Source organism: Rhinopithecus roxellana, chromosome 17 (genome assembly GCF_007565055.1).
Source record: "Rhinopithecus roxellana isolate Shanxi Qingling chromosome 17, ASM756505v1, whole genome shotgun sequence".
In the NCBI taxonomy this organism is placed as follows: domain Eukaryota; kingdom Metazoa; phylum Chordata; class Mammalia; order Primates; family Cercopithecidae; genus Rhinopithecus; species Rhinopithecus roxellana.
In genome coordinates this window covers 36,054,782-36,067,444 of record NC_044565.1, presented here as the reverse complement: position 1 = coordinate 36,067,444, position 12,663 = coordinate 36,054,782, and the positions used below count along the sequence as shown (strand labels likewise).

Genomic DNA, 12,663 nt, shown 5'->3' with positions numbered 1-12,663 from the left:
CAATTTATTGATTTAAACCACATTGTACATAAAAATTTATTATCCATGATTAAACTTTCTAAGACATTGTTCTTGATAGAAAAGATTTTCTAACTTGTGGAATAAAAAGCTTTATTTTGCAAGTGCCAGAAAGATAAAAATTAATTATTCCCCAGTTTTCTTAAAATATTATGCAAAACTTTGATCTACAGCTATGACATAATTTTCTAGGATCTTATGGTTGGAGATGAGGCAAGTGAATTACGATCAATGTTAGAAGTTAACTACCCTATGGAAAATGGCATAGTACGAAATTGGGATGACATGAAACACCTGTGGGACTACACATTTGGACCAGAGAAACTCAATATAGATACCAGAAATTGTAAAATCTTACTCACAGAACCTCCTATGAACCCAACCAAAAACAGAGAGAAGATTGTAGAGGTGAGTTTTTATGCAGGATATGCATATATGTATTTCTGTGATATTATGTTAAATTAAAATTTTTTTTTTTACTGTTGCTGTGGATAAAGAAAATAAAAATAATTGTTTTCCTTCAGATCTCACTAAGTATCTACTATATGCTAGTTGTTATTCTAAATAGGAAAGAAGGATAGATAAGTAAAAAATCCTACTGCCATGGAGTGTCTATATTCTAACGGAAAAACAGGCCAAAAAAATGAAGTTTTTAATTTAGTGAGTTAAGTTAATTAAGTTTTTATGGAGGAGCCAGCAGAAGGAGATTGAAAAGGCTAATACAATAAGCAGTTACAGAGTTAATTAAATGGTTTGTTAGAAGGTGAGCGATCCAGTTGACCCATGAGCAATGCAGGGATTGGGGCACCAACCCTCCCTACTCTTGTGCAAACTTAACTGCCCCCAAAAATACTTCTAATAGCCCACTGTTGACCAGAAGCCTTACCGATAACATAATATGTTTTATATACTATATTCTTACAATAAAGTAAGTTAGAGGAAATGCTATTAAGAAAATCATAAGGAAGAGAAAATACATTTGCTATACCTTAAATGGATGTCAATCATCATAAAGATCTTCATCCTCATTGTCTTCACGCTGACAAAGAAGAGGAGGGGTTGGTCTTGCTGTCTCGGGTGGCAGAGACAGAAGAGGTGGAGGAGGTGGAAGGGGAGGCAGGAAAGATTTATTGACAAAAATTGTGTATAAGTGGACCTGTGGGGTTCAATCTTGTTATTCAAGGGTCAACTGTAGATGCTAAAGGCAAAATAAATCAGGTTACGGGGGAGTGGGAGGTTGTAATTGTACGTAGGTTGTGAGAAGGTGATGTTTAAACAGACAGGGTAAGTGAATTAGCCAGGATATATAGGAGAAAGGTATTCCAGATAAAGGGAGTAGCCAGTGTAAAGGTCTTAAGTTAGGAATGAGCCTGGCATATTAAAGAATAAGCCAGGAAGCCAGTGTGGTTGAGAGGAGAGCCACAGAAGATGAGCTCGGATAAGTAATATTGGTGTCTTGTGGGCTCTAATTAGGAATTGGTCTTTTACTCTGGGTGAAATATGAGGCTGTTACAGGAAAGGGAGATGCTCAGATTTAGATTTCTCTGTTGTGTTATGAGTATCCCACAAGGAGGCAAAGATAGAAGTTAGAACAGTTGGAGACTTTGTCAGTCATTTAAGCAAACGATAATGATTTTTAGGATTGGAGTAGTAGTAGTAGTAGAAATAGAAATTACCAGATTATAGGTCTATTTTGAAGGTAGGGCCAAAGAATTTTCTAATGCATTTGATATGGGTAATAGAGAATAAGGAGTCAGAGATGACTCCAAAGGTTTTGGCGTGATTGGAGGATGGAGTTACCATCAACTGAGATCTGGAGAAAAACTGAGAAAAGTAGAGCAGGGTTTGGAGGGGAATGAGCAAGAATTCAATTGTAGACATGTTGAGTTTGTAGGTCCTTATTAGACATCCAAGCAGAAATGTCAAAACAGGTAGTTATATATATAAGATCAAGTTCAAGAGAAAAGACTGGGCTGGAGATACAAACTTGAGAGTCATCCGGATATAAATGATACGGTTCAACAAAGAAGAGAGGGTAGATAGTGGTGAAAAGGCCAAGGACCAGAGAGATAGGAGGAGCCAGCAGAAGGAGATTGAAAACACTAATGAGGCTGGGCGAGGTGGCTCCCAGCACTTTGGGAGGCCAAGGCAGGTGGATCTCTTGAGACCAGGAATTTGAGACCAACCTGGCCAACATGGCAAAACCCCATCTCTACTAAAAATACAAAATTAGCTGGGCGTGGTGGCGCATGCCTGTAATCCCAGCTACTCAGGAGGCGGAGGCAGGAGAATTGCTTGAACCCAGGAGTTGGAGGTTGCAGTGAGCTGAGATCACCCCACTGCACTCCGGCCTGAGCAACAGAGTGAGACTCTGTCTAAAAAAAAAAGAAACAGAAAAAAAAAAAAATGCTAATGAAATAATGAAATAAGCAGTTACAGAGGAAAGAGAGCGCAAGAGAGCTATGGTCCTCATAGTTTAAATAAGTAAGTTTTCAAGGTTCTTTTATTTTTGTATATATGAGGTAGACATGTAATAACTTCTGTAGCTTTCCAGTTACTATTTAATGTAAATGTTTTGTTTACTTTATGAATATATTTAAATGTTGATGGATATTTTTGAAAGGGTTTAGAAGAAAATGTTGTTAGACAGTATTTTGAAAGCCTATATTAAAACTCAATTTTTGTATTAAATGTTTTGAAAATCTTAGATCATGGTTTTAAAGAATCCATATGATTTCTTATGGCTTACATTTTAATATTCTTATTTGTTTGAGTACAAATATGTCTATGACTGATAGTGTCCTACCTTAATCTCATTAACATGCTTTCAAGTTGGTGTGTGCATATATATGATCATTCTTCCATTTTCATCCCTGTGGAGGTGGAATAAAGGATGATGGAATAAAATGCTATTCAGACTATCTAATTGTTTAATTGATGAGTATGTGTTTCAGAGTTGTAGAATTTAAATTCTATGTAATTTTCATTGTAAAATTTCTAAATATTTAGATATTCAGAGTGATAGGCAACCCTACCAGTCAAGGAGTGCTCAGTCTAGATCACAAAAAAAAATCATGCAGGATATTCCCAGACAACCTGGGCTACAGAGAATGAACATGTGTGTGACCAGTGAGGGCACCAAGGAAACAACTCCTCCTTCCAGGATAGTTCATTAGGAGGATGTAATTACAGTCTTGATTCAAGTAGGGACTGGGCTTAGCAACTAAGCCATTTCTGTGTTTTCCAGCAATCAGGAAATAACCGTTGATTTTTGTCTTTGACATGCCATTTTACTGTTGTTGTTGTTTCTTTCTTTCTTTTAATTTTTAAGCTCCTCAGAGTAGATAGAGCTACACTCTTGGCCCAGATTGAGGGAGGGGGTGCGAAGCTCTGTAAAGCAATTTCTGTATTTTGTCTTTGAATTAAAAGATATTTCCCTGGCTGGACGTGGTGGCTGACACCTGTAATCCCAACACTTTGGGAGGCCGAGGCAGGTGGATCATGAGGTCAGGAGTTCAAGACCAGCCTGGCCAACATAGTGAAGCCCTGTCTCTACTAAAAATAAAAAATTAGCCAGGCGTGGTGGTGCATGCCTGTATTCCCAGCTACTCGGGAGGCTGAGGCAGGAGAATCGCTTGAACCCAGGAGGTGGAGGTTGCAGTGAGCCGAGATTGCACCACAGTACTCCAGCTTGGGCAACAGAGTGAGATTTCATCTCAGAAAAAAAAAAGATATTTCCCTTAAGGGACATCAGTTAAGAAAGTCTTGTTCAATGCAGAGAGCTTTCTTTTACACTAATTAGTCATTAACTAATACACTGAGAAATCTTTGCTTTGTTGCACTTATGAAACACTTGGAGACTTAGTATGTATCCAGAAGTCTGTCTTCAGACTTGGAGCTCTGTAGTAGCAGGACTTTAATAAGAGACAAGAGGAGCTGATGAAAATGGAAGACTATTTCAGGTCCATTTTGATTCTATTTTGGGCAATTAATTCCACTTTGTGACCATGAAGAAAACATATATTTATTATGTAAATTTCTAAATACCAGTTTTTTTCTTTCTGTCCACATTTACAGGTAATGTTTGAAACTTACCAGTTTTCCGGTGTATATGTAGCCATCCAGGCAGTTCTGACTTTGTACGCTCAAGGTAGGTGAAGCTTAACTGTTAGAAAAAATCACATCATCAAACATTTATTATGTACATTTTATGTCAGAGAATTTGGTTTCTCAATAAGTTATAAGCCCCAGGAAAGTACATTATTTATATACCACACTTTGAAATATTTTCACAGTTTCTAAAATTTGTCAAATAAGATTTTATATACATTTTTATTTGCTTTGCTAAATATGGATTTAAGGTTAAAAAAAGGCTTAAAACTTATTTTTTTAAAAATAGGATGTTCTCTTTTAAGCTATTTTGATATATATTTTTTGTGTGTGTGACGGATTTTTGCTCTTGTTACCCAGGCCGGAGTGCAATAGTGCAATCTCGGCTCACGGCAACCTCCACCTCCTGGGTTCAAGCGATTTTCCTGCCTCAGCCTCCTCCTGAGTAGTTGGGATTACAGGCATGTGCCACCACACCCGGCTAATTTTGTATTTTTAGTAGAGATGGGGTTTCTCCATATTGGGCAGACTGGTCTCAAACTCCCGATCTCATGTGATCCGCCCGCGTTAGCCTCCTGAAGTGCTGGGATTACATGCATGAGTCACCATGCCCGGCATAGCTATTTTTTTATGCATGGAATTTGTCCTCAGAATTGACTCAAGTTAAATAAAAAACACAGAGATTCAAAAAGGTAGCATAAAATCATGCCTGTCAAATATATAGTAGATTTAAAAGGAGAAGGTAAACATTTGGGAGTGCATGTCTAACTTTTGAGGTGGGTTTAATGGAGGGGACTACTTATATTCTGTTGATATTTCCATTAGCAGCTGCCTCCCTCCTTATTGGAAATAAAATATTGGCCATGTCGGGAGAGCTCTTTTTTTTTTTTTTTTATGGTCTTATAAATTCAACAGGAACTTATTGAGAATGTCTGGGCCTGTCAGATATGTGCCAAGGAGTCTTTTAGGCACTTAATGGGATAATCCAGTGGGAAGAGGGTGTGGCACTGGAAATGGGTCAAGTGTGTTTGGAGAAAGGCCAGTGTGTGACTTGATGGAAGTGGTAGAAAATAAGGTGAGGTGGGTAGGAAGGGCTCTTTGGGAAATAAAATGTAAATTCTTGCTTTAGTCAGTGTTACTGGGAGTATTTTTGAATTGATGATGATGTGGATTCCTCTTTTTTTTTCTTTTTCTTTTTTGCAATGGAAAGCCTCTTCTTTAAAAGAGTACAATATTCGAGGTCGGTATATGAGTTTTATTTATGAGGCTTATTGCATCAACAATTATATCAACTTAAAATTATATCACCTTAAAAAGGAGGTAGTTTTAGGCTGGGCGCGGTGGCTCATACCTGTAATCCCAGCACTTTGGGAGGCCAAGGTGGGTGGATCACAAGGTCAGGAGATTGAGATTAACATGGTGAAACCCTGTCTCTACTAAAAATACAAAAAATTAGCCAGGCATGGTGGTGGCGGGTGCCTGTAGTCCCAGCTACTCAGGAGACCGAGGCAGGAGAATGATGTGAATCCGGAAGGTGGAGCTTGCAGTGAGCCGAGATCGTGCCTCTGCACTCCAGTATGGAAGACAGAGTGAGACTCTGTCTCACCAAAAAAAAAAAAGAAAGAAAGTAGTTTTAATAAATGTTTCCCAAGACAAATTATTGTAATTAAATGCTATAATACATGCAAATTTATATAAGAAAAAGGGAGACAGTCTATTTAGGGATGAGAACCAAATAACATAATACTGACATGTTATAGATAATTGCGTATTTTGGTTTAAAATAACTTTTTAAATTAAAAAATGTAAGTTAAAAAAAGTTTTTTTGGGCCGGGCGTGGTGGCTCGCGTCTGTAATCCCAGCACTTTGGGAGGCCGAGGTGGGCAGATCACGAGGTCAAGAGATTGAGATCATCCTGACTAACACGGTGAAACCCCGTCTCTACTAAAAAAAAATACAAAAAATTAGCCGGGGCCGGGCGCGGTGGCTCAAGCCTGTAATCCCAGCACTTTGGGAGGCCGAGACGGGCGGATCACGAGGTCAGGAGATCGAGACCATCCTGGCTAACATGGTGAAACCCCGTCTCTACTAAAAATAGAAAAAAACTAGCCGGGCGACGTGGCGTGCGCCTGTAGTCCCAGCTACTCCGGAGGCTGAGGCAGGAGAATGGTGTGAACCCGGGAGGCGGAGCTTGCAGTGAGCTGAGATCTGGCCACTGCACTCCAGCCTGGGCCGCAGACTCTGCCTCAAAAAAAAAAAAAAAAAAAAAAAAAAAAAAAAAATTAGCCGGGCGTGGTGGCAGGCGCCTGTAATCCCAGCTACTAGGGAGGCTGAGGCAGGAGAATTGCTTGAACCTAGGAGGTGGAAGTTGCAGTGAGCCGAGATTGCGCCATTGCACTCCAGCCTGGGCAACAGAGTGAGACTCTGTCTCAAAAAATAAATAAATAAATAAAATTTTACAAAAGTTTCTTTGACTAGGTATAGTGTCTCATGCCTGTAATCCCAGCACTTTGAGAAGCCAAGGCGGGCAAATTGCTGGATCTCCGGAGTTTGGGACCAGCCTGAGCAACATAGTGAGATCCCTGTCTCTACAAAAAATAAAATTATCTGGGTGTGGTGGCACACGCCTATAGTCGCAGCCACTTGAGAGGCTGAGGTGAGAGGATCACTTGAGCCCAGGAGGTTGAGGAAACATGGGAAACAAAGCAGCTTCTTTGCTGTTCTTTTATTATGAGGTTTAACTGACATTGCCTTTTATTATAAGGTTTCCAGTGAATAATCAAAGTGATGCTTTGGTCACTTTTCATTTTTCTTAGATTTCTAGTTGTCTAGTATCCATAGGCGTTTTTACAGAACACACTGTATATGTTATTTGTAGTATATTCAAAACTATCTAAGTTGAAAAAAATGAAGAATTGTACAGAGCTTTAAGAACATGTTCTGCTGGGTGTGGTGGCTCATACCTGTAACCCCAACAGTTTGGGAGGCCAAGGCGGACACATCACTTGAGGCCAGGAGTTCGAGACCAGGTTGGGCAACATGGTGAAACCCTGTCTCTACAAAAAAAATACAAAAATTAGCCAGGCATGATGCAGGCGCATATCTGTAGTCCCAGCTACTCAGGAGGCTAAGGTGGGAGGTATGACTGGAACCCAGGAAATGAAGGTTGCACTGAGCCTAGATTGAGCCACTGTACTCCTCCAGCCTGGATGACAGAGCCAGATCCTGTCTCAAAAAAAAAAAAAAGTCCTGTTTTTCAGTCCTCGGTCTCAGGGTCTGTTTCTTCTCATCTCCTTGGGCAGCACATAATAGTAGACTAAAAGTCTGAAAAAGGAACACTCGCTTTAATACTTATGCATTAGGAAAAATCTGCAAAGTAAATAATAAATTCTGGCTTCTAGTTGGTTACGTTTCTATTTTGGCTTCTGTACTGTATTTGGAACTTGCTGGCTTTGATTTTTCTGATTTGACTTTTTTTATTTAACTCCCCTGGCTTTTATGCAGGTTTATTGACTGGTGTAGTGGTAGACTCTGGAGATGGTGTGACTCACATTTGCCCAGTATATGAAGGTTTTTCTCTCCCTCATCTTACCAGGAGACTGGATATTGCTGGGAGGGATATAACTAGATATCTTATCAAGGTAAGTGAAAGGAAAATATCATGGAAATTAAATTTTGTAATTTGTTTACCATCTTAACACAGAATTGAATGTATCATTTTAGGATTCCAGCAAATCTGTACCACTAGAGAAATTACCCAATTACCTCCCTTATTTATATAAAAATCCATATAAGATTTATACACATGAAGAAAAAAAGATATATAAAAACAAGAAAAAAAGATGTACAGACATGATCTCTGTATACTAATGAGAGTACATTATATCATTACATAATTATATTTGTTATTCCTGAGGAATGAGTAGACAGATATTTCAAGGATGGAAGGGACCCCTATCTTGAAACCTTCTTGGTCAGCTCAGGCAGCCTTTTCTGCCATAAAACCTTTCTTTGAGCAGGTATGTTTTAAGCCATATTCTTGGTTGGGTTGCCTACTCTTGTCCTTTCCCACAAAATACAGTGATAGCAAATTAATGATATTTGAGAAAAACAGCCCAAATACACCAGACTTTAATGTTTAGTAGTTTTCATGGAATATATCCAGTTTTTAATATTTACTATTTTAGTTTACTTCTGAATATAACTAATTATAATTTTCTTTAAAACATTGTTAGAGAAAGTACATAAGGCGTCTACTTGCTAACATATATCATTTTGAATATTAAAATAAAATTTAGAAAATTGTTTATACCAGAATTCTGTAATCAGTCTATCCTCTCCAGGACAGTGGTTCTCACCAGGGGACAGTGCTGTCCCCTGGGGGATATTAGCAATTTCTGGATGCATTTTTGGTTGTCTGAGCTGGGCAGGAATGCTGCTGAACATTCCATAATGAATAGGGCTGGCTGCACCACAAACAATGTATAGTCTGTCAGTGGTGCTACTGTTAAGAAACCCTGTCTCTGCATTAAATTGGGTTGCACCTTGACATTGGGTTCCTTCAGTGTCATTTAAGTAATCCTCCTCATGAGGGGAGATTAAATTAATGAGAATTATAATACTCTCATTTTAGGCCAAAATTCAAAGGGTAACCAACAGAATTTCTGGGGTTGTCTTGAGAACACAGACTCAAATATTAGAGGATATATTTTTTTATTTTTAAAGTCTAGTAATGTTTTTTCTCTCAGTGGGTTTTTAAAAAAAAATAGTAATATTTTCTAGCATTTAAGACACATAACAATAGAGATTATACCTTTGAGTATCCGAATAATACCCTTATCATTTGTTAAACAAATGCTATTGCCCTTCTAATATGTGCCAGACACAGTACTAGAAGCTAAAGATAAAACTTTTAGGCCGGGCGCGGTGGCTCAAGCCTGTAATCCCAGCACTTTGGGAGGCCGAGACGGGCGGATCACGAGGTCAGGAGATCGAGACCATCCTGGCTAACACGGTGAAACCCCATCTCTACTAAAAATACAAAAAAAACTAGCCGGGCGAAGTGGCAGGCGCCTGTAGTCCCAGCTACTCGGGAGGCTGAGGCAGGAGAATGGCGTAAACCCGGGAGGCGGAGCTTGCAGTGAGCTGAGATCCGGCCACTGCACTCCAGTCCGGGCGACAGAGCGAGACTCCGCTTCAAAAAAAAAAGAAAAAAAAAAAAAACTTTTAAAGACTTGGGGGCATTTCATAAATATGGCATTAATTGTAGGAGCAAACTGCAGGCTACAGGAGTCCAGCACTAAAATAATATTTATTAATATACTTTTGATTGTTTATCAAAACTATCAAAACATTAGTACTCATGTAGAGCTTTTCAAAAACTGACTTTTCTAGTCATTTTACTGACTTATTTATGAATTGTTAATTATTTTACCCTCTCTAAATCCTTTTATGGGGGGTAAACTCCTACTTCTGAAATACTCAGTAGGAGCTGAGAATCCACTGCCCATTCTGCTATTGATGTGACATATTTAATGAGCATTAATAGCTTTTGCAGAGTAGAACTCATTCAGATCCATTATGAACTTACTGCTATTGTTTTGTACCAGCTGCTTCTGTTGCGAGGATATGCCTTCAACCACTCTGCTGATTTTGAAACGGTTCGCATGATTAAAGAAAAACTGTGTTACGTGGGATATAATATTGAGCAAGAGCAGAAACTGGCCTTAGAAACCACAGTACTAGTTGAATCTTATACAGTAAGTGTTTCCAGTGTATAATATATATATATGTTTTAAAGTGGGCAGCCATGGTTATTGGTGTCAGCTTAAGGAGGTTTTCTTAGAGTCAGTATTTTTTTCTTGGGTTGTTGCAATATGTATATGTGTGACTTTTAATGTCTCTTTCTACAGTAAGATGCTATTAAATTATTTTAGGGCACCATATAATGCAAATTAAGGCAAGAATCATAAATTACTCTCTACACTAGGATATAATTAGATGCGAGATGTTATTTTGAGATTCTAGTATTTGGCATAGCATTTCTCAACATATGTTTTACAGAACTTTATTTCCCTGAGATGTTAATAAGCATTTCACAAAAATTAAAAAGAATTACATTGTCAAATAAGTTTGGGAAATCAACTGTTTGGGAAGCAGTTGATTTCACTTCACTGTAGAACTCAAGAGCCTTTGGTATGCTAATATATACACAATTAATATAGTATGTGTGTTTCTCAGACTTACACTCTAGGACTTTTCAGAATTTCATGGGATTAGTGGTCTAAGAAACGTACTTTGGAAATGGTCATTCTGGAGCATTGCTTTACTAATTCAGTAGGTGGCAGCCTTCCCTGACTTAATATTTTTTAATGAGGTGTTAAATGTTAACTTGAAATTGTAACTAATGAGATTTAGGACCTAGTTATAGTTTATGATACCAGAGGAGTTGACTAGTTATTACTAAAATGAAACAGTAATAGCCAATAAAGGCAAGTATTTTAAAACCATATGATGTGTACTAGCTCTACATATTCACAAATACGTGCAAAACAGTCATTTTAAAAATAATTATAATTTGTTGTTGGCCGGGTGCAGTGGCTCACGCCTGTAAATCCCAGCACTTTGGGAGGCCGAGGAGGGTGGATCACCTGAGGTCAGGAGTTGGAGACCAGCCTGGCCAACAGCGTAAACCCCGTCTTTACTAAAAATGCAAAAAATTAGCTGAGCAAGGTGGTGGGCACCTGTAATCTCAGCTGCTCAGTAGGCTGTAGGCTGAGGCAGGAGAATTGCTTCAACCCAGGAGGCGGAGGTTGCAGTGAGCTGAGATCATGCCACTGCACTCCAACCTGGGTGACAGCGCAAGACTCCATGTCAGGAAAAAAAAAATGAGTTGTTAAGATAGTGATCCAAATATTCAGTAAACCCATTTTAAATTTTTTTTTTAATTTATTTTTTATTACACTTTAAGTTCTGAGATACATGTGCAGAAAATGCAAGTTTGTTACATAGGTATACATGTGCTATGGTGGTTTGCTGCACCCATCAACCCATCATCTGCATCAGATATTTCTCCTAATGCTATTCCTCCCCTTGTCCCCCAACCCCCGACAGGCCCCATGTGAGGTATTCCCCTCCCAGTGCCCATATGTTCTCATTGTTCAACTCCCACTTATGAGTGAGAACATTTGGTGTTTGGTTTTCTTTTCCTGTGTTAATTTGCTGAGAATGATGGTTTCTAGCTTCACCCATGTCCCTGTAAAGGACATTAACTCATTCTTTTTTTATGGCTGCATGGTATTCTATGGTGTATATGTGCCACGTTTTCTTTATCCACTGCAACATTGATGGGCATTTGGGTTGGTTTTAAGTCTTTACTATTGTGAATGGTGCTGTAATAAACATACATGTGCATGTGTCTTTATAGTAGCATGATTTATAATCCTTTGGGTATATAACCAGTAATGGGATCGCTGGGTCAAATGGTATTTCTAGTTCTAGATTCTTGAGGAATCACCACACTGTCTTCCTCTTCCACAATGGTTGAACTAATTTACACTACCACCAATAGTGTAAAAGCATTCCTATTTCTCTACATCCTCTCTGGCATCTGTTGTTTCCTGACTTTTTAAGGATCACCATTCTAACTGGCATGAGATTTTGTGGTTTTGATTTGTATTTCTCTAATGACCAGTGATGACTAGCTTTTTTTCATATGTTTATTGGCTGCATAAATGTCTTTTGAAAAGTATCTGTTCATATCCTTTGCCTACTTTTTGATGGGGTTATTTGTCTTTTTCTTGTAAATTTGTTTAAGTTCCTTGTAGATTCTGGATGTTAACCCTTTGTCAGATGGATAGATTGCAAAAAATTTTCCCATTCTGTAGGTTGCCTGTTCACTCTGATGATAGTTTCTTTTGCTGTGCAAGAAGCTCTTTAGTTTAATTAGATCCCATTTGTCTATTTTGGGTTTTGTTGCAATTGCTTTTGGTGTTTTAGTCATGAAGTCTTTGCCCATGCCTATGTCCTGAATGGTATTGTCTAGGTTTTCTTCTAGGAGTAAACCATTTTGTAACTTAATCATCTCCAGATTTGCTTTGGAGATTCCTTCCTGAAGTCTTCTTGATAGTTTCTCTAGTTGTCTAATTTTCCATCTACCTGATTAGTTTGGAAGAAAGTGGCTGGCACAGGGCACAAGATAAGCAAACTAGAAATGTAAAATGTGTTTTATTTCTTCCTTCTCTCTTTTCTCAAAGCATTTGAGGTAGGCTACAAAAATATATACAAATAGGCTGGGTGTAGTGGCTCACACCTGTAATCCCAGCATTTTGGGAGGCTGAGATAGGAGGATCACTTGAGGCCAGGAGTTCATGGCCAGCCTGGGCAATATAACAAGAAGACCCTGTCTCTACAAAAAAATACAAAAATTTTGCCAGGCGTAGTGGCACATGCCTGTAGTCCTAGCTAGTTGAGAGGCTGAGGTGGGAAGATTGCTTGAGCCCAGGAGTTCAAGGCTGAAGTTTTGAGGCAGAGCTA

The 12,663-nt window shown here is 38.7% G+C and overlaps 1 protein-coding gene across 2 annotated transcripts in view; it reads left to right on the top strand.

Moving 5' to 3' along the window:
* Positions 1-12,663, top strand: part of ACTR2 (actin related protein 2) — a 41,207-nt gene that overhangs the window by 15,590 nt on the left and 12,954 nt on the right. The window contains exons 3-6 of one of the 2 annotated variants that reach the window (XM_010355823.2): positions 211-426; positions 4,096-4,168; positions 7,633-7,769; positions 9,738-9,887. In XM_010355823.2, coding sequence (XP_010354125.1) covers positions 211-426; positions 4,096-4,168; positions 7,633-7,769; positions 9,738-9,887 — 576 coding nt within the window. The remainder of the gene's footprint in view (positions 1-210; positions 427-4,095; positions 4,169-7,632; positions 7,770-9,737; positions 9,888-12,663) is intronic. The other variant, XM_030920703.1, reaches the window with a different exon arrangement.